We start from the raw sequence: 20439 nt of genomic DNA, 5'->3' as shown, positions 1-20439 counted from the left end.
GCTGTATGTGTCTGAGGGGAGGGGATGGAGGGTATAGGTACACAGCTGTACGTGTGTGTCTGGGGGGAGGGGATGGGTAACCCACCAATGGCTGCCTGTTTTGCCTAGAAAGTCAGTTACTTTTGCTGAGAACAAAAACCCGTCATGTGAAAAGGACAAAGTCTGAAGGTGCAGGCTCAGCACGGGACGGTCCTGTGGAGCTGGACTGGCTGCAGGGAGCCTGTTCCTGGCCTCTTAAGGACAAACAGTGACTGCTGGCATACGCTAGACGGAGCAGCCACCCACTGGGGTGTTTGCACTTGCACTCGGGATGCAGTGATCCCCAACGGACCATCCCCTAGTCCAGAATAGCTGGAATACATAGCACACTGATCATGCACCCTCCAGCCCCTGGGCCTGCCCCTATGCCAGGGACTGCAAAGACGGCAGTGAGTGTAGGGCCCACACTGTAGCCAGGATGCAGCCCAGAATCACTCTGGATTTGCCCAAGGACCACCCCCTCGCACTCCTCTCAGCCCAGCTGCTGCTCCTCCTCAGCCACCAGGACCTGGGACAGCAGAATCATTTCCAAAGCAGCCAGCTGTGAGGTAATGAGCATCGGGCTGCAACTTCCTTGCAGAATCAGACTGAGGGAGCAGGCTGGGCTCGGCACCGACTCCAGCCTGGAGCCCTGCAGTGACGTGGCGCCTGGGCTGCAGTGTTCCAGGGGGTGAGATTTGGGCCCAGATTCTGGTGCAGGAACAGGAGTGGGAGAGAGGCAGGGAGCTCCCCCTGCCAAATCCTGGTGCCTTGTGCCCCCTAATCATAAGGTGCAGGGGAGTCACAGCACCAGCAGCCTGAAGAGGCAGGGCCTAGATCCATCTACACTGCTAGTCGCCTAGGGCTGCTCCAAGGGAGTAGTTCTGCTCCTGAATGCCCTGCCCCAGTGCCCCCAAAGTGAGTCTGCCTACCGGTGTCCTCCCCAGACAGCAGGTCCATGCTGCGCTGCCCCCAGCACTGCTGAGCTCCCTGCACCCCCACTGAACCCTGGCTCTCTCCTGGCCCCCCATGGCTTCTGGGAGCTCCCAAAGGCTGGGTCTCTCCTTGGCTCCTGGGGTCAGAGTCTAACTGTGGGTGTGTGCCAGGTCACACCAACCCACTGGATCCCTCAGCAGCTTTAGACTCTGGCTTTAGCTGGTGATGGGGCGGTGGAGACTGGCACAGTTCCTCAGCTTGAGGGGAAACAGCTCCCTGAGGGGCACCAGTGGCCTGGGTGCTGTGCCAGAGGGCCTCTCCCGCACACAGGGCCGACCTGGCCTCCAAGCAGTGGCAGCAGAGCATGGGCAGGGACAGGCGTCCCCCATGGGACAGTAGCACTGCCAGCACTCAGCCCATCTCCCCTTCTCGTCTCAGCCTGAAGGTCGCGCAGGAGCGCAGCTGGGGTTGGTGCTGTGGCGATGGAGCAGAGCGAGCTGCGGCACCGCCCCTGGGCGTCCCTGGCGGACCGCGAGGTTCTGAGCGAGGCTGAGCTCGAGGAGATGGCACCGAGAACCCAGGCTCCGCGGCCCTCTCTCTGCAGCAGGGTCTGGGACGTAAGGTAGGGGGCGCTTCACACCCCTTCCCAGTCACTGGACAGGGGGAAGTGGCACAAGGGGGACAGTGTTACCGCCCTGTGGGTTGCTGATAGGGGTTTTACGACCCTGGCAGGGTGCTTTGCCTTCGCCTAGCCAGTCTCCCACTGTCTCCTGCCCCATCCATATGCAGGGGCCCAGGGCCGAAATGGCTCTTGTCCCCAGGAGCGAGCACTGTGTTTGGGACTGCCCAGCACCAGGCCCCAAAGCTGGAGCCAGAGAAGGGAGAAGGGGTGTAAAGGCACCAGCCCCTGGGGCTGGGATGCACCCATGCCATGCTTGCCCTTTGGCCCATGCCCTCTGGGGCGCAGGAGCTGTTATTCCTTGACTCCACACACAGCCGAGTGCCAGCCAGGTGGAGAGTGCTGTGCGCCAGGCATCCCCCCAGCGCATGCTGGGCCCCTGGCCAGCCCCAGGGCCGAAGGGACAGGAAGGCCAGGGAGGCCCTGGGCCAGTAGTCTGCATGGGCCTTTGCCACCACTGCACGCGGACTTGGCAAGGTGTTTCTAAAGCTGCAGTTTGGTTCTCCAGTCCCTACTGAAGGGGCCCCTCAGAGGGAGGCATTGGGAGGGAGTCCAGGAGTCCCACAGGGGGTGTTTAGGATGGACTTTAGCTGATATCAGAGTGCTCTCAATGCATTTACTGCAGGGCTAGACCCCAGCTCAGGCAGGGGAGGACTCTGCCGGGGCACGGAGCCCCTTACTCCAGCCTGCCTGACTCTGTAGGGCCCTAGTGCAGACTAGAGCGTTCTCCTCAGTCGTGGCTTTCCCACCCTCCCCCAGGTGCTCATGTGGCGCTGCCAAGTCCCTTCTCTTCCGGTTCCTGCCGGTCCTGAGCTGGCTGCCCCGGTACCCAGTCAGAGACTGGGTCCTCGGTGATATTGCCTCGGGGTTCAGTGTGGGAATCATGCACCTCCCCCAGGGTAAGTACCACAGCCCCCACCTCTGCCATGGGAGTGCCTGCAAACACATTCGTCTGGGGGTGATCACTCTGGGGCGCAGCCAGGCGTCTCTCATCCCTTTCGCCTGTGGGCCAAAGGCTGTAGCCCTGCGGTACATGCTGTAGGCATGGGGGAGGAATATATCTTTAGGGGTTCATGTGTATGGGTGGGCGCAGGGGTGGGTGTAGAGTGCGGTGGGTCTGGTGTTAGTGTGTGTGGAAAGGGACAGGGAGCTGGGGTGGGGTGTGCATGGGACAGGGAGGGTGGGGAGCTGGGGGGAGCTGTGCATGGGATGTGGGAGGGTGAGGAGCTGGGGTGGGGGTGTAGGGGATGTGGGGGAGCCTCTAGTAACTCTCCTGCCTGCATTTCTGTGTCTAGGTTTGGCCTATGCACTCCTGGCAGGGGTGCCTCCCGTCACCGGCCTCTATACATCCTTATATCCTGTCGTCCTGTACTTCCTGTTTGGGACATCTAGGCACATCTCAGTGGGTGAGCAGGCAGTTGGGCGATTGGGGTGAGCCAGGGTCCCCAGGATGGGGGTCTGTGGGTGAGGGGGAACAGGGGGCTGTGGGTGAGCCGTGGGTGAACTAGAGGTGCCCAGGATGGGGGGCTTGTGGGTGAGCTGGGGGTGCCCAGGGCAGGGGCCTGTGGGAACCTTGCACTCCTGCATCGGCAAGGAAACAAAAGTGGCCAGAGCCAGGAGCGTAGAGCATGAAAAGCAGGAACCTCCCCCTGGCCTATGCTCACAGCTCAGACTCAGGCCCACACATTCACCACTGCCAGGGAACTGGCCAGGTTCGCGTCCTCCCGCCAGGACTGGAGGAGTTTGCGCACAGCCCTCTCTCTGCCCACACAAAAAGCGTTCAGCAGTCGCTGTGCCAGCAGCCACACGCCCCCTGTGGGCGATTCTTGCACATCCCTAGCTGAGCGCTCAGCGTGACGCCGTGAGCCAGATCCAGATGAGTGAGCAGCTGGGTAGCTGTGCTGGCTACACGAGGGAGCCCCTCCACTGGTGATAAGCAGAGACACCCTGGGTGTGACCCCGCTCTCAAGAGGATGCAGGGTGGGCAGGTCTCGGCTACGCATCATCTGCCAGGGCACAGGCCTGAGTTGACGACTTCCATGACCTCACCATGTGCCTCCACGCAGGTCCCTTCGCTGTCATCTCCATCATGATCGGCAGCGTGACAGGCTCGCTGATGCCCAACAGCAACTTCATGGATCCGGTCAATGGCACGAATGAGACAGTCCTCAACGAGGCAAGGAGAGACAGCGCCAGGGTGGAACTAGTGGCTACACTCACCGTGCTGGTGGGTGTCTTCCAGGTGAGCAGGGTGCTCTGGGGGAGGCAGGAGACTGGGCCAGGATCCCGGCTGGGTTGTTTCCAAAGGCTGGTGGATGGGCAGAGCCAGTGTTCAAGGGGTGGAGGTGGTCAGTACACCCTGGGACACTGACAGATCCAAGTCAGAGAGGGCCATGCCTATCTCTCATCTGTCCCTGACCAGGCCTGACCTCTCTGTGCTGCTGGGCTCATGCTCCCTGCTCTGTTTTCCTCCTTTGGGCCTCAGCTGCTCCCATTTCCCCCCCAGGGCAGGTGAACAGCATGGGCAGGGGGCATTCCTCCTCCACCCCCCAGCACCAAGACCAGCCCTGCTGCTCACATCATGTCTCTCAGTGGCTGGGCACTACCTGAAGGGCAGAAGCTGTACTTACCCTTGGAGACCTCGAGCTGGTCCTCGGGGAGATGCCACGCAGCTGATTCCTGAAGGGTCCATCCTGGCACCAGTCCAGAGGCTGGGCTCACTGCAGCCCCCTGGTGATGTTTGTGAGCCCCTCCCAGAGCAGGATTGGGGACACTGTCCCTCCCTGAGGCTGATTCCTGCTTCGCTTGTGGCTAGGCCAATCAGCATGGTGTGTGAAGTGAGATCTCCACTCTCAGTCCCACCAGCCTGGGAACCAGGGGTCCCAGGTTCTGCCCAGCACACCAGACTTCTGTGTTGTCCCCCATCCTTTCCAAAGGTTGCTACCCCAAACAGCCACCTGGTCAAGTGCTAGAGATGTCATTCAGCCTCCCTGTGTACTCTGCTGCATAGACTGCCCTGAGCACAAACCACAGTTGTGCAGCTTGGGTGCCCCCTGGGCTGGCCCTCCCAGCACAGACCCTTGCAAGTTCTGTCCCACTGAATTTGCAGGGCAAGCAAGGCTGTTGGGGCAAAAATACAAGTGTTCTATTTGTTCCTCAGGAAAACTGAAAGAGGTGGCAGCCTTGAAGTTGTAGTTTGTCCCCCAAGCCTTGTAGTTCTGCCCAAGGCGACCCTTATGTTTAGTTATGCCCCACCATTCCCAGACGAGGCTGACGTCGGGGTGAGAACCCTACGAGAGGAAGTTGGTTGCCGACAATTGCTGGGTCTCTTTCCAGATAGCCCTGGGGATGCTGCAGTTCGGATTTGTGGTCACCTACCTGTCCGAGCCCTTGGTGCGGGGCTACACCACAGCCGCTGCCGTCCACGTGCTGGTCTCCCAGCTGAAGTACGTCTTTGGGGTGGAGGTGGCTGAGCAGTCAGGGCCATTTTCCATGTTCGCTGTAAGTAGAGCCCAGCTAGGGCAGGTGGCAGGTGGGGATGGGGGGATTTAACTATTCCAGCGCTGATCCTACATCTCCTGTTACAGAACACTTTCAGACAAGAGGTGTGGGTGCACAAAAACATTCTCTGGGGCTGCACACAGTTTGGAGAACCCCTGGGGATCCCCAGTGACAAATTAGACTGATGAGTGCAGATATTCTTAAGGGCCAAACACTGGTCCCCTCCTCCCTCAGTTTTACTCTTGTTGACTTTCATGGGAATTTGCCTGAATCAGGAGGTCAGGATATGGTCCACTTGTTCCATCCATAAAATGAAGGAACATCTGATAGGGACAAAATTCTGTATTTACTGGAGAGATAGCTCAGTGGTTTGAGCATTTGCCTGCTAAACCCAGGGTTGTGAGTTCAATCCTTGAGGGGGCCATTTACGGATCTGGGGCAAAAATTGAGGATTGGTCCTGCTTTGAGCAGGGGGTTGGACAAAATGATCTCCTGAGGTCCCTTCCAATTCTATGATTCTATGAAAGCTGTGAACCAACCCAAACTGCTGGCTGATTCTATGAAAGCTGTGAACCAACCCAAACTGCTGGCAGCTGATTGGTAAATAGGTGTCATGTGCCAGATCTTAGTCACATGGAAAGGGACCAAGCTCCTCATATTTTATATAACCAGTTCCTCAGCTGATGTCAATGGTCATAGCTGCATGGACTTCAGTGGGATCCATTGGCTTCAGTGGAGCTATGACCACATACACCAGCAGGGGATCTGCCGCCCCCAGGATTTTGGATGCTGCCACTAATGTTTTCTGATAAATCTCTTAACCATGGAAGAATCCAGTCCTGCCACTTTCCCAGAGGAGCAACGTTTGCTAATGGGGTTTGCTGGGGTCAGACTGGGCTGGGATTTCCAAGGGGAGCAGTGTTTGCTAATAGGGACCTGTGCTGAGGCCAGACCAGGGTTGATGGGGTCTGCATTGGGGCTATATGGGATGGGGGGTCTCTTCAGCAGCTGGGATTCCCCTAGAACTCCCAGGCGAGTAGTGCTCTCTGGGTGTTCACTGGGATCAGGCAGTGACTGGGCTTTCTCGGGCTGGTTTTCCTTGGGATGTGGCCAGTGCAGCACCCTATGGGTATGCAGTCTGTATTACTTACTGTATCGCACTAGTGCTTGGCGACCCCAGCCACTACAGGCCCACTCTGTGCGAGCTGCCAAATGTACACAGGGGATGACAGGACCCCTGCCCGGGGGATAGCACAGCCAGTGCCGAGATGAGAACGTGGGCACGTACTGATGCTCTCTGATTCCACGGGACGTAGCCAGTGGGTGGCCCCTCTGCACCGGGGCTCTGTCTCCTGAACGGATTCGGTGTCATGGTTTCCCCTCCTCCTCTCCCTGTAGGCCTTCATTGAGATCTGCACCAAGCTGCCACAGACCAACGTGGGCGCCCTGGTCACTAACCTGATCGCCATGGTCACCATCCTCCCTGTCAAGATGCTCAGTGCCAAGTTCGCCTCCAAGCTCCCCATGCCCATCCCAATAGAATTCATCATGGTAAGGAGGGGCGTGTCACGAACTGCATGGCATTCAGAGACCCCAGCCCCATGGGACTCCGCACAGGGCAGGCTGTCACCCCACAGAACAGGGTCTCGGCTCTCTGCTGGGTGCCTGTACTGGTTGTTGTTTAGTGGCTGCCCCTTTCTCCCTCATGCTAGTGTTTCGTCTCCTCTGGTGAGGTCGGGAGGTTTTGGCACTTGGGTAGGTTAGGCAGCGTGGCCCAAAGATGGCCAGGTTTTGGCTTAGTTTCACTGCTGGTGTTCCAGATGCAAGCCCCGGTTTTCCTAGAATGCTTCCCCCAGCGGGTGTGTGCTGGGGCCGGCCAGGGAGTGGGCTGTCTCTGGCTGAGATTTCCCTGGGATTGTCCAAAGCATGGGTTCTCAAACTGGAGGTCATGACACCTTGAGGTTGCAAGGTGGTGACGTGGGGATTGCGAGCTGTCAGCTCTATGGGGCTGACAGCCCCGAGCCTCCATTAAATTAAATGAATCCCCCACCTCTGTTTTCAATGTATGGGGGGGATCGCACTCAGAGGCTTGCTGTGTGAAAGGGGTCACAATACAAAAAGTCTGAAAACCAGTGGTCCAAGGAGAGCAGTTTTCGCTAGCAGGGGCTGTGCCAGGGTCAGGGCTGCTGATGGGCTCCTCTTACATCAGCTGCCAGGAGAGGTGCAGCTGGGAGCACCCAGAGCCAGGTCTCTCAGCCAGCAAATCCACTGGCCCCAGGGGTGACAATTGCATTCATAGCCCAGAAGGGCAGCCCTATCGCCTTCCATCTGCAGGTCCCCGAGTTAAATCTGGCCCAGGCTAGCAGTGCCTGTTGGCGGTGCATAATGAGTTCAGTTCCTATTGGACAGCCAGCCCCTCTTCAGCCCAAACCCACAACCAGACCTGAGTGGCCCCTGCTTGTCTCTGGGTGAAATGGGTCATGGAGACTCAGCTGCCCTTGCCTACTCCATGGGGCCGTGGGCTCTATCTGGGGTTCTCTGCTCACTGTCCCCATCCCATCCCCTCCTGAAACCCTTCACCTGGTCTGGTTCATTTCAAAGTGCTCCTGGTCTGGTTTATTTCTTTTTTGTCTGATTCTTGGACCTGGGGCTCTTCCCTTGGTTGGGGGGATGCACTTAGCTGCTTGTGGGCTCTACCCACCAGTCTGGGGTTTTCAGCTAGGCTGGCCCCTTTCATTGATCCCCTCCAAGGAGGGCCCTGCACAGACCCCTGCACGCATCTGCTGTTCTCTATCAGGCTCATGGGGGTTGCATGGCAGGGACACTCTGCCTCACACCGTGCCTTCTTTTCAGATCGTCGTCTCCACGGGGATCTCCTATGGAGCTGGCCTGAAGGCCAAGTTTGGGATTGCTGTTGTGGGCAACATCCCCAGTGGGTGAGTGAGGATGCAGCCTGGGCTCTTTAGCAGGCACTTCATTATGGGCAGAGAATGTTACGTTTTTCTGCTACAGCCTCTGTGACATGGGGATGGCGCGGCGGGGCTGTGCTGGGGGAGCAGGCTGTCATCCCTTAGGGAATGCCGTTTTCCAGCCAGGTTTCCTTTTCTTGGCTGCAGGATGAAACCACCAGTGGCTCCCAATGTCAGCTACTTTGGGCAGGTGGTGGGCAATGCCTTTGCCATCGCCGTGGTGGGCTATGCCATCTCCATCTCCATGGGCAAGATCTTTGCCCTGAAGCATGGCTACAAGGTGAACAGTAACCAGGTGAGGACCCCACTACGCTCTGGGCTCTCCCCTCCAGCCTCTCTTCCCTTTCTTTTTTTTTTTTTTTTTATTCTTTGTTTTTGTCATCGACACCTGCACTCCCCAGGAATCTGAGTCTGAGCAGTGCCCATCCCTCTCTTCGGGGTCTCTCATGACACCAGGCGGGGGCCTGCTCTGCTTTGCCCAGCAAGGGCTGGAGCCTCCATGCAGTTCCTGACCCCTCACACTGCTTTGCCCCTTGCAGGAGCTGTTCGCCTTGGGGATTTGTAATTTCGTGGGCGGCTTTTTCCAGTGCTTCAGCATCAGCTGCTCCATGTCCCGGACCCTGGTGCAGGAGGCCACTGGAGGAAACAGTCAGGTGAGTCCCATAAGGCTGGTATTCCCGTTAATTTCAGCCCTGAGGAATCCTGGAGGATTCCATCATGAGGCAAGGAAGCTTCCCCTATCATCTCTGGCCTGACTGGGAAAACCCCAGGAAGGTGTTGTTGAAAACCAGGCAGGGTGTTAACCTATGGTGACAGTGGGCAGTGGATGGGCGGTAATTACCCACCATTCATGGGCTGGATCATCTGCCAGACCAAATGAGTAGTTAAAGGGTTAATTGTTTTTGATGCTCCTTTGGGAGCAGAGAGCTGGGGGCAGTGGGGCAATTCTCATAAATAACTCCCACCCGCAGGGCAAGGGCTGCCTGTCATTTGCTCTGGCACTTGCAGAGCTGATGGGAACATGAGAGAGGGCCTAAGGGGGACATGCTGGATCACCGGCCAGACACCTTCCTACATGAGCTTGCCCGCATCCCCTTTTCGCCCAGCATGCTCTCTCTGGGGCCAGCATGGTGCCCATTACCTCAGACACAACATACAGGTGGTGTCTCTGCATGGGAGCTGGAAATGTCCATGCACACCCTTCTCTCACTGATCTCTCCTCTCTCGTCTCCAGGTGGCCGGGGTTATCGCCTCACTTCTCATCTTGGTGACCATTTTGAAGATTGGGCAGCTCTTCCAAGACCTTCCCAAAGTACGTATTGTCCTAGCCCTGCCTGCCTCTGCCTGCCTTCCTGCCTCTTCGTCCGTCTGTACAGTTACCCTAAGTCTCCAGGCCCATTACAGCTACTGGCACCACTTATAGATCAGCCCATGAAGGACAAAAATGGGTCACAAGCCCAATAAAAATATAGGGACAAGTGAGTTCCCGTAGTTGGTCCATCCTCCCAAGTATCCTCCCCTGCCACACTGGATCAGATCATTGGTCCATGCATCCTGTCTAGTATCCTCCTCCGACGCACTGGATCAGATCATTGGTGCATCTATTACAGTGTCCCTCCTCTAGCACTATCCGGCATTCGAGGCATCACAGGATGACAGATAAACCATCCATAACCCTTCTATCCAGTTGTGTGATGCAGTGACACACAGAGAAATGCTCCCATCCTGACTCCTGCAGGAGTCCAGCTAGCACTGTCATAGTTCCCTCCCCACTCTGAACTCTAGGGTACAGATGTGGGGACCCACATGAAAGACCCCCTAAGCTTATTTCTACCAGCTTAGGTTAAAAACTTCCCCAAGGCACAAATCTCTATTTGTCCTTGGACTGAGGTATGCTGCCACCACCAAGTGATTTAACAAAGAACCAGGGAAAAGGACCACTTGGAGTTCCTCTTCCCCCAGCAATCCCCCCAAGCCTTTACACCCCCTATCCTAGGGAGGCTTGAGAATAATATCTTAACCAATTGGTTACACAATGATCAAAGACCCAAACCCCTGGGTCTTGGAACAATGGAAAAATCAGTCAGGTTTTTAAAAGAAAGATTTTATTAAAAAGAAAAAAAGAAAGGTAAAAATAATCTCTGTAAAATCAGGATGGAAAATACTTTACAGGGTATTCAGATTCAAAACACAGAGGATTCCCCTCTGGGCAAAACCTTAAAGTTACAGAAAACAGGAATAAACCTCCCTCTTAGCACAGGGAAAATTCAAGGTACAGAAAACAGGAATAAACCTCCCTCTTAGCACAGGGAAAATTCACAAGCAAAACAAAAGATAAACTAATCCGCCTTGCCTGGCTTACCTATACTGGTTGCAATATTGGAGACGTGGATTAGGATGGGTTGGAGAAGATGGATTTGTGTCTGGCCTCTCTCAGTCCCAAGAGAACAGCCACAGAAACAAAGAACCCAAAACAAACCCTCTCTCCCCAACCCAGATTTGAAAGTATCTTTTGTCCCCATTGGTTCCTTTGGTCAGGTGTCAACCAGGTTATTTGAGCTTCTTAACCCCTTACAGGTAAGGAGGAATTTTAGGCTACCCTTATGGTTTTGACAAGTATTCTGCTGCATGAGGCTAGAGTCCCCTTTGCATTACCACAGCTCCCTTAATTACAGGGGGGGTTGTTAATTACCATCGCTTCATTTCTGCCTTTAAAAATCCAGCTGTGTTGTTTGACTCAATGGTCTCTGCAAAAGGGAATGCCCTAGGTCTCACCTTCCACTGGCAGGTCATTGTTTCCTTGGCAGCATTTCCTTTCTATCCCTCCCTCACTTTAGCTGAATCACCGAACTGGGGGTCAAAGCCTGAGCTTCCTCACTCAGTGTTTGCTCTGCCGTCAGGTCAGGTCCCATGTGGAGGGACAGAGTAATAGTGGGGAAGGGCTACCCTTTTCTGTTCAGGCAGGTGCTTGTGGGAAACGCAGGCCCCTGGAGCCATCAGTGCCCGCTGATGCTTACAGCTTTGGGGATTTCTCTTCCAGGCCATCTTAGCTGCCATCGTCATTGTGAACCTGAAGGGCATGTTCAAGCAGTTCACAGACCTCTGCATGCTATGGAGATCCAATCGCATAGATCTGGTAAGGAACACAACTGGCCTTCATGGGCCTTGGACCATGGGGCCTGATTCCCCTAACACAAGCCCCATAGGGCTCTGCCTTTGGAGGGCACAAAAAGGGCAAGTCCTCAGTGCTGCCCTGATCTGGCTCCTGGCAGCCCCTTAGTAAGGGAGGTGGCAGTTCCCCCAGGAAACTTGCCAGGCTTGAACCAACTGAGTATAGAATTTGGGCCATAGAAATTTGTCAGAACCAGGACTCTGACTCTGAACCCCAAACCACAGGGACCAGTTTCTGGACCTCACAGTGCAGGCCTCTTTCTGCAATGGGCCTGAACTAGAACTCAAGCTATCTGGATCCAAATCTAACCTCCATGGCTCAAGCCCATCTCTGCTTTCACCTTGCTGCAGCCCTGGGGGCTTCGGAGCAGGGAACCAGATCCCCACAGGATTCAGAGCAGGGAACTGGATCCCAGCAGCACAGAGACTCTGCAGGCAAATGCAATAGCCAATCTGCACTCAGCATGAGCTTATCCCTCTTGGTACATCAGAGAGGGCGCTTTTAACAAAGCGGGGATGCCAGCCAGGACACTGGCGTCCCCTTTTCATAGGGCATCCTGGGATCTCTAACTTCCACCCTGGATTCCCACTAGAGACAAGCAGGCAGGGCCTTGTTTTAACATCTCCTCTGAAGGAAGGTCCCTCCCACAGTACAGCTCTCCCTGGGACTGCATGGCAGCATCAGCATTGGCAGTGATGGCCAGTGCACTAGTGAACGTCACACCAAAATAGCCAGTGTCTACCACAAACCTGTTCCTCTTCCCCAGCACTTATCCTGCCTTTGTCTGCTACAGCTCATCTGGCTCGTGACCTTCGTGGCCACCTTCCTGCTGAACCTAGACATGGGGCTGGGGGTCTCTGTGGCGTTTGCCCTGCTCACAGTCATCTTTCGGACCCAGCTGTGAGTAGCACTGTCCCCATATACCATGCACCTCCCTCTGTGCTCCAGTAAGTGCTACTGAGCGACTAGTAGTACCCAGCCCTGTCTGTATACTCGTGTGTACACCACAGGAGGCTGCTAATAGGCACATATGAACCGCTGATGACATCAGCACAGTCCGAGAAGCCCATTTGCTGAAAAGTTGCTATTAATTCTGTACCCCTGCCCACCTTCACCACCCAGGGATGAATCAAATAACTAATTGCAGCTCATGGGCGCACACAAGGCTTTAGCCTGGTTTAGCACTACTTTGCCCTCTCACAGCATGGCTCTGTCAGTCTTATATCACCACCAGGTCACTGGGGCAATACTTTGCGTGTAAGGCACAGCATCACTCCCCGAGGGATAGACAGTACCTTTGCTAACCCTGCTCTCTTTCTCTGTCTCCCCTCAGGCCCCGCTACTCCATCCTGGGGCAGGTTTCCAACACAGACATCTACAGAGACATGGTGGAATATAACAAGGTACAAGCAGGTGGTGAGATAGTTGAGGGAGTGGCCAGAGGGGACCCATGAAGGAAGACAGACCAGCTCCTTTGCTGCTGCTGAATGTATTAGGCAAATCAGGATACTGGGGCCAAATCTGCCATGAGCAGCCAGGGGAGCTGAGATGGGGCACATCCAGGAGTAAAAGGGTTAAAGTCCTTCCCAGGCATTGTCCTTCCCAGAAGGAGCTGGGGATTCCCTGTCTATCTGTGCCTGTGAGTACTGGCCTTCAGGGACTGGATGCCACTTTCCCTTCCAGCTGGGGAGGGGGAGCTCCTCCTGTCCAGAGCACTGGGAGTGTGCCTGGCACTTTACAAACCCCTAGAAAGCCAGGTCCCCTTCCAGTTCAGCTGTGTAAGCTGCAGGCATTGCTAATGGTGGGACCCTGTAGGGACTTTGGGGGCTCTAAAGCAGGGGTTCTCAACCTTTCCAGACTACTGTACCCCTTTCAGGGATCTGATTCGTCTTGCCTGCCCCAAGTTTTACCTCCCTTAAAAACTACTTACAAAATCGAACATAAATATACAAAAGTGTCACAGCACACTATCACTGAAAAATGGCTGACTTTCTCATTTTTATCATATAATTATAAAATAAAGTGATTGGAATATAAATATCGTACTTACATTTTCAGTGTATAATATATAGAGCACTATAAACAAGTCATTGTATGAAATTTTAGTTAGTACTGACTTCACTAGTGCTTTTTATGTAGCCTGTTGTAAAACGAGGCAAATATCTAGATGAGTTGATATACTCCTTGGAAGACCTCTGTATACCCCCAGTGCTATACGTATCCCTGGTTGAGAATCACTGCTCTAAGGGTTGCTGTGAGGGAAGCAGTTCCAAGTACCTGAGGTGGAGCGGCAGGAGAATGGGGAGCCCTCAGGAGGGAGCTGAGGAGGAGGGGAGCCCAGAGATACTGTGGGGCGTGGCTTTGCTTTTCTGTGATGTCTCAAGCTCTCCCTATTACTGATCCCCCTCTTTGAGGCAGTGTCCCTCCCACAACTTCCTCCATGCCTTTGTTTCCAGACTGAGGAAATTCCAGGTGTAAAGATTTTCCGCTCTTCTGCCACAGTGTATTTTGCCAACGCTGAGCTGTATGCAGAGGCCCTGAAGGAGAAGGTGAGGCAGGGGCAGAGATGGGTTCACGTAGCACACTCTGGGGCAAGGCCTGACCTCTCTACAGCCTGGTCTCCAGTACCTTGGCCAGGAGGTCATCTCAGGCCTGGGGTGCCATTCTCCAGTCTAGCTGGGAGAGCAGCACAGCTGCACAGTCCTGATTCTCTCTGCTCTCATGCTACAGTGCAGGGGTTCTCCCTTCCCCAGTATGTAGTGGATCTAGCGAGGGGCTAATATGGCCTCTATCCTCATAGTGTTGGAACATCTCACACACCAGCAATGTTCTCCTCACAGCACCCTTCTGAGGTAGGCGGGGAACTGAGACACAGGCCCAAGGGAGGAATTGAACCCCGCTCTCCTGAGGCCCAGTCCATTGCATAAACTGCAAGCCAACCCTTCCTCTCCTGCTCCTGGGCTCTGTTCCCACAGTTAATCAGTGCTCCAAGCTCTCCTGTTCCCAGAAGCCAAGAAAAGACTGTGGAGGGAGAGAGCTCCATTCTGTGCAGGAACAGCTGCAGGGACTCCCTGCACTGGGAAGTGGGTTGGGAGACAGCAGGTCAGTGGCTTCCGTATCCCAGGGAGCTGTATCTTTTGCAGAGTGGCATTAATGTCGATTACCTCATTGGGAAGAAGAAGAAAGCCCTCAAGAAACAGAAGAAGCAGCAGGAGAAGGACAAGAAGGAAGAGGCAAAGAAGAAAAAGGTTCTCTGCCAAATGCTTAGAATCATAGAATCATAGAATATCAGGGTTGGAAGGGACCCCAGAAGGTCATCTAGTCCAACCCCCTGCTCAAAGCAGGACCAATTCCCAGTTAAATCATCCCAGCCAGGGCTTTGTCAAGCCTGACCTTAAAAACCTCTAAGGAAGGAGATTCTACCACCTCCCTAGGTAACGCATTCCAGTGTTTCACCACCCTCTCAGTGAAAAAGTTTTTCCTAATATCCAATCTAAACCTCCCCCACTGCAACTTGAGACCATTACTCCTCGTTCTGTCATCTGCTACCATTGAGAACAGTCTAGAGCCATCCTCTTTGGAACCCCCTTTCAGGTAGTTGAAAGCAGCTATCAAATCCCCCCTCATTCTTCTCTTCTGCAGGCTAAACAATCCCAGCTCCCTCAGCCTCTCCTCATAACTCATGTGTTCCAGTCCCCTAATCATTTTTGTTACCCTTCGCTGGACTCTCTCCAATTTATCCACATCCTTCTTGAAGTCTGGGGCCCAAAACTGGACACAGTACTCCAGATGAGGCCTCACCAATGTCGAATAGAGGGGAACGATCACGTCCCTCGATCTGCTCGCTATGCCCCTACTTATACATCCCAAAATGCCATTGGCCTTCTTGGCAACAAGGGCACACTGCTGACTCATATCCAGCTTCTCGTCCACAGTCACCCCTAGGTCCTTTTCCGCAGAACTGCTGCCTAGCCATTCGGTCCCTAGTCTGTAGCTGTGCATTGGGTTCTTCCGTCCTAAGTGCAGGACCCTGCACTTATCCTTATTGAACCTCATCAGATTTCTTTTGGCCCAATCCTCCAATTTGTCTAGGTCCTTCTGTATCCTATCCCTCCCAGAACCTTCCTTCTGGGGTTCCCTCCAGTCTGTCTCTTTCTCCTTCCCTTCAACCATATCCTCATCCTCCTCTCTCCGTACACATCTCTCTTGGTCTCCTCCTTCCTCTTTCTCTCGTCTCACTCCCTCTTCCGAGGTCTCCATTCCTCCCTGCCCCCACTTCTCCCTCTCTTTCCCTAATCCCTCTCTTGAGACATAACTGGCTGTCCCTACTCTTCAGAATCAAAGATGGACCCACACTGGAAATGGCTCATCTTTCCCTACTGGGGAACCCAAGGGTAGGCCTTGGCCCCTGGGGAATGTTCCTGAGCCTGACAAGCATCTGTACTCTGATTGGAGCCATCAGGCATGGAAGAGAAATCCTAGGGAACCACCTGACACTGGAGTTGTGTCCAAGGTTGGGGAGGAGGCTACTAGTGTTAATAATTAAGGAGCCAGTGATTCACTGATTCACTCACATTTGGTGAGTGGTCAGCTATTAGAAACAAGTGCAAGGTGTGATCTTGAGAATTCCAAACTAATGAACCTAACTCAGTGCCAGGACAAATAATTAAAGAGTGACTTATACACCCCCTACATGGACATGATATGATGGGAACAGACCAGCACAGCATCTGTAGAGAAAACCATGCCTCTCTAATTTATTAGAATCCTTTGAGTGTGTCAAGTAAAGAGCAAATAAAGGAGACTCAGTTGGCAAAAGTTATTTGGACTTTCAAAAGGCAAATTCTCTCAGAAGAGGCCATTAGGGACCCTAAGTTGTCATAGGGTGAGCTAAAGTTCTGTCATTGATCAAAACTGGCTGAAGATCTCAAAGCACTTCACAGAGGAGGTCAGATCTTTACTCCCATTTTATACGTGGGGAACCTGAGGCACATAGCTGTGACTTGCCTCAGGTCACACAGCAGGCAAGTGGCAGAACCAGGAATAGAACCCAGGTCCAGTCCTCTCTCCACCACTTCTCCTGAATAAATGATCAATTTTCCATATTGCAAATGTTAGCAGTGGGGTGCCCCAGAAGCTTCCACTCTAGGCCTGGTGTAGAATATATTTACTAATGGTAATATTCGTAGGGGAGAGAATGGGGGGTGGGTGTAGGCAGCTAGCTGCCATTGCAGACAGCTCAGCGAAAACCTCCTCTCATTGCACAAGGGCAGTCCTAACAGCAAACGAAATCTTAGGATGGATAAAGCCAACCACTGTATACTGGGTGTCATGGAGTCCCCGAGCGATGCTCTGAAACTGCTCTCCATGAAGCCAGTCAGGACTCTGGGGCAGTCGCCTTCCTGTGAGCAGCCTGTCTTCAGGACACAAAGCTCACACAGCTTCCACCTTCCTGGGTCTGACCTCCGAGCATTCAGCATCCTCTGCCCCTCGGTGTGCTTCCCACAGCGAGTCTGCTCAGCCGGGGCTCCTGGGGAAGCCAGAGGGTCCTGCACCCCAACTTCGCAGTCAGACGTGACTCTCAGCCAGCCAGTAAAACAGAGGTTTATTAGACGACAGGAACATGGTCTAAAACAGAGCTTGTAGGTGCAGAGATCAGGACCCCTCAGCTAGGTCCATTTTGGGGGGCAGTGAGCCAGACAACCACGTCTGCACTTCACTCCAGGTCCCAGCCAGCCCCAAACTGAAACTCCCTCCAGCCCTTCCTCCTCTGGGCTTTGTCCCTTTCCCGGGCCAGGAGGTCACCTGATTCCTTTGTTCTCCAACCCTTTAGCTCTCACCTTGCAGGGGGAAGGGCCCAGGCCATCAGTTGCCAGGAAAGAGGGTGTCGGCCATTCTCTGTGTCCAGACCCCTGCACACACCTGCCCTCTAGGGCTCTGCAATGATCATACACCCTTACCCCACCACCTAGATACTTAAGAACTGCACAGGGGAAACTGAGGCACCCCCACACTATTCAGAGGAAACATTAAGAACAGTCCCACTTCGTCACATCTCTCCCCCCTTCGAGATCGAACTGAGCAGGGTCACTTTAGTCGGTGACGTGGGGAAGTTTGAAGCCACCAACGTTCCCATGGATGCCCCAGCATCTCTCCTATTCCTTGGTAGGAGTTACACCAGGCCCTTCCAGTTTCATGCCTTCCCTTAGGTCGGGGGTGGTCGATAGCACTCGCAGGCCACATGTGGGAAGGTTTATGCGGCCCGTGCCCTTTGGCCACCCCAAAACCCCAAGGGGTCAAACTGAGATTGGGTCTTCTCCCCAACAAGCTGGCCAAACACAGCCACTTGGTTTTCGGACTGTTTAACTTTCTTAACAGCTTTCACTTCATCTGAGACCTTCTCAGAGCTATCCACACTGGATCTTTCAACAGGAAAGTCAGTGGATCCATTCACAACAGAAAATTTCTGGCTGTTAGGAACTGAAACTTTCTTGATTAAATCACTTTCACACCCTTCAGTTGCAGTAAACTGCTTGCAAAGACTCCATGAGGATTCCTTTTCCTAGGGCTTTTCTATGCAACAATTCACCCCTCACAGAAATTCTGCTCTTACCCTCTTCACCTAGGGCTTGCTCTAGAGGAACACTTTCCTGAGCAACAACAGATGCTTTCTGGGTCTCCCTTACATCCAGAATTACCTCCGGCCCATCCGGCGGATTCCTACACAATCCCCTTTCAGGCAAACTTACAGACGTCCTAGATAAAAGGTCAGAAGCATTCTCCTTCCCTTTGCCACACACAAGTTCAGGAATCTTTTCCTTCTTGCTACAGGTTTCCAGACCCTCAGTAGGTAACACAATCTCATCACCTTCATGCTCTCCTTGTGCCCTGGCTAGGATCTCACCCTGATCAGACAGAGTTGCTACACCCTTTCCCAGCCACACACTAGCAAGAGGCAAAATACAAGCACCAGAATTGTCTGGTCTCTGGGATTTTACATAGACACTAACTGGATGCGACCTAGTTACAAGGCCATTCTCCTGAGCAGACACAAACTTAGGGCCATTCCCTTCCTGGGCTTTAGCTGAATCCAGAACAAACTCTGAGACAACTGCACTACCCTCAACCATCACAAGCTGAAAGGCCCCTTCTGTCTGCTCCACAGATAAAGAAGAGCCAGACACACTTTCTCCTTTCCCAGACACACAGCTTGGGATCTCATTCCCCTTGTCCCGGCACACAAGGCTGGTCACAGACAACTGCTTGGAGATCAGGGTAGCTCCCTCCATAGGCAAGTCAATACCCCTGACAAACACAGGCACGTTTCCTTCACTGTCACAATTCTCCATCCAGCTAACAGGTAAGGTCCAGAGACACTCATCCTCCACTCTCCTTGCCTTCCCACCCTGCTGACTAGACAAAGCCATCATCTCACAAGGCTGCCTAGGCTCATCCAAACTTTCCTTACCAAGCACCTTGCCGCTCCCAACAGATACCCTGCCCTGCCTGTGTCTCCCCCCACTCAACTGGGGTCTCAGCTCCCACCGTGCTCAGCGCTGCCCTTGCTGACCCAGTGGGGGTAGGCAGCGAGCTTTGCTGCTTTCCTCACTGCATCAGAGCCAGCGTGAGCCCCCTCTCCGTTGTGCAAGGGGGCGGGGAGCCCTAGGGGTCTGGATACAGGCAGGCAGGTAGCCTGAGCCTAGCGGCTCCTCCCTGCTGCCAGCCAGGTCATCTGCATTTTCACTGACCATTTCCCTCTCCACCGATTGGTTCCCTGGATTCAAATTCAAACCCTTGGGAATTACAAGAACAAGGCCTGGATCCTGTCCCAAAGAGACACAGTCACCCCACAACAGGGTCTCGCAGCTGATGTCCTGGAGAACCCCAGCAACCAGCCAACCCGACCCCTCCTGTGTCTGCACAGGGATCTGGGCCATAGGCAGGGCGAGGGGCTTTGCCCCTGGGACCCTCACCCAGCTCACACAGCCCCTCAGCATCTGAGGCTGCACCACCCAGGGCCTGACAACAGTTCTCTCTGTCCCAGGATCTTGCCACCCCAGGAATGTCTTCCCATTGACCATCACCTTCCACTCCCCCTGGGGATCCGAGGGGCCTGACCCCAGGAAACTCCACACAGACATATAGGTTGGGATCAGGAGTGGGAGCCTGTCCACCACCCCACCCATCTGGCTGACGGGAGTCTATGGCCTTGGGACCCAGCACGGGAGCTAGACACCGGGGCTTTTCCGCAGGGTCCCCCTGGTTCAAATCTCCAGCCTGCTCAAAGGCAGTGAGGTGGGCATCCACATCCCCCCCCCTCCTTAACCATGGGCAGCAATTTAGTCTTGAGGTTCCCTGCGGAACTGGCCCCCCGGGGTCTATCCCCACTCACCCCTGGGAGGTCCCCTATGCTTCTCCGCTCCACCACGGCCAGTTCATGCTGCTGCTGCAGCTCTTTCTCAGGCTTTTGTTGTCTCTCACAGTCCCCTTGCTCTCTTGAACTTAGCTCAAATCCCATGCATCTCAGATCCCCCAATGGGGAACCCGATCGTGAAGACCCTCATCTGGTTGGGGACAGGAGTCTTGGGGATGCCTGGCTACTACTCCAGCTGCTTGATTAACTCTGCTTTGGTGAACTTTCCAATGCTCAACCCTCTCTTTCTGCACAGGGTTATAATGTGCTTCTTAAGGAGATGGTGACAGGCCATCACTCCGCTCTTCCCAAGTTGTTGTGGACTCACAGGCCTGTGTGCTCTCAGCTCCCCATGGTTTCCAGGGAGAACCCCTAGTGTGCCAGCCCTTCTCAAGGTCACCACCTCTTTGCCAGGTCAAGCTGCAGACTCCTCCGCCCCTGGGACCACTCGCTGCAATCCCCAGGGGAACCCTGTTACTGCAAAAGTCCTTCATCTGAGGAAGTGAGCTGTAGCTCACGAAAGCTCATGCTCTAATAAATTGGTTAGTCTCTAAGGTGCCACAAGTCCTCCTTCTCTCTGGTCACACACTCCCAGGAGTTAACCGCCCCCTGAAACTGTCTCTCTCTCTGAATCTTCAGCACGCCTGGTCCCCATCAATCCCCCTTCATTTTACTGCTCCCCAGTCACTTACTGCAGGAAGCGCCATCCACGGGGTGCAGTAGATCCCACCTCTGCCACCAGTTGTCACGG

The 20439-nt window shown here is 54.2% G+C and overlaps 1 protein-coding gene across 4 annotated transcripts in view; it reads left to right on the top strand.

Annotated features, from left to right (window-relative positions):
* The window catches only part of SLC26A6 (solute carrier family 26 member 6), a 29469-nt gene that overhangs the window by 2568 nt on the left and 6462 nt on the right, over positions 1-20439 (top strand). For 2 of the 4 annotated variants that reach the window (XM_084633485.1, XM_084633484.1), the window contains exons 1-16: positions 284-587; positions 1393-1576; positions 2393-2532; positions 2929-3039; positions 3700-3875; positions 4970-5134; positions 6533-6685; positions 7988-8070; positions 8251-8398; positions 8643-8756; positions 9338-9415; positions 11144-11239; positions 12069-12175; positions 12609-12678; positions 13732-13824; positions 14419-14523. In XM_084633485.1, coding sequence (XP_084489611.1) covers positions 1437-1576; positions 2393-2532; positions 2929-3039; positions 3700-3875; positions 4970-5134; positions 6533-6685; positions 7988-8070; positions 8251-8398; positions 8643-8756; positions 9338-9415; positions 11144-11239; positions 12069-12175; positions 12609-12678; positions 13732-13824; positions 14419-14523 — 1779 coding nt within the window. In that variant the 5' untranslated portion in view covers positions 284-587; positions 1393-1436. Of the gene's footprint in view, positions 1-281; positions 588-1392; positions 1577-2392; positions 2533-2928; positions 3040-3699; positions 3876-4969; positions 5135-6532; positions 6686-7987; positions 8071-8250; positions 8399-8642; positions 8757-9337; positions 9416-11143; positions 11240-12068; positions 12176-12608; positions 12679-13731; positions 13825-14418; positions 14524-20439 lie in introns of those variants that run through there. The other 2 variants (XM_084633482.1, XM_084633483.1) reach the window with 2 other exon arrangements.

The sequence above is a fragment of the Lepidochelys olivacea genome (assembly GCF_965140295.1).
Source record: "Lepidochelys olivacea isolate rLepOli2 genome assembly, chromosome: 7".
In the NCBI taxonomy this organism is placed as follows: domain Eukaryota; kingdom Metazoa; phylum Chordata; order Testudines; family Cheloniidae; genus Lepidochelys; species Lepidochelys olivacea.
This window is presented reverse-complemented; position numbering and strand designations above follow the sequence as displayed.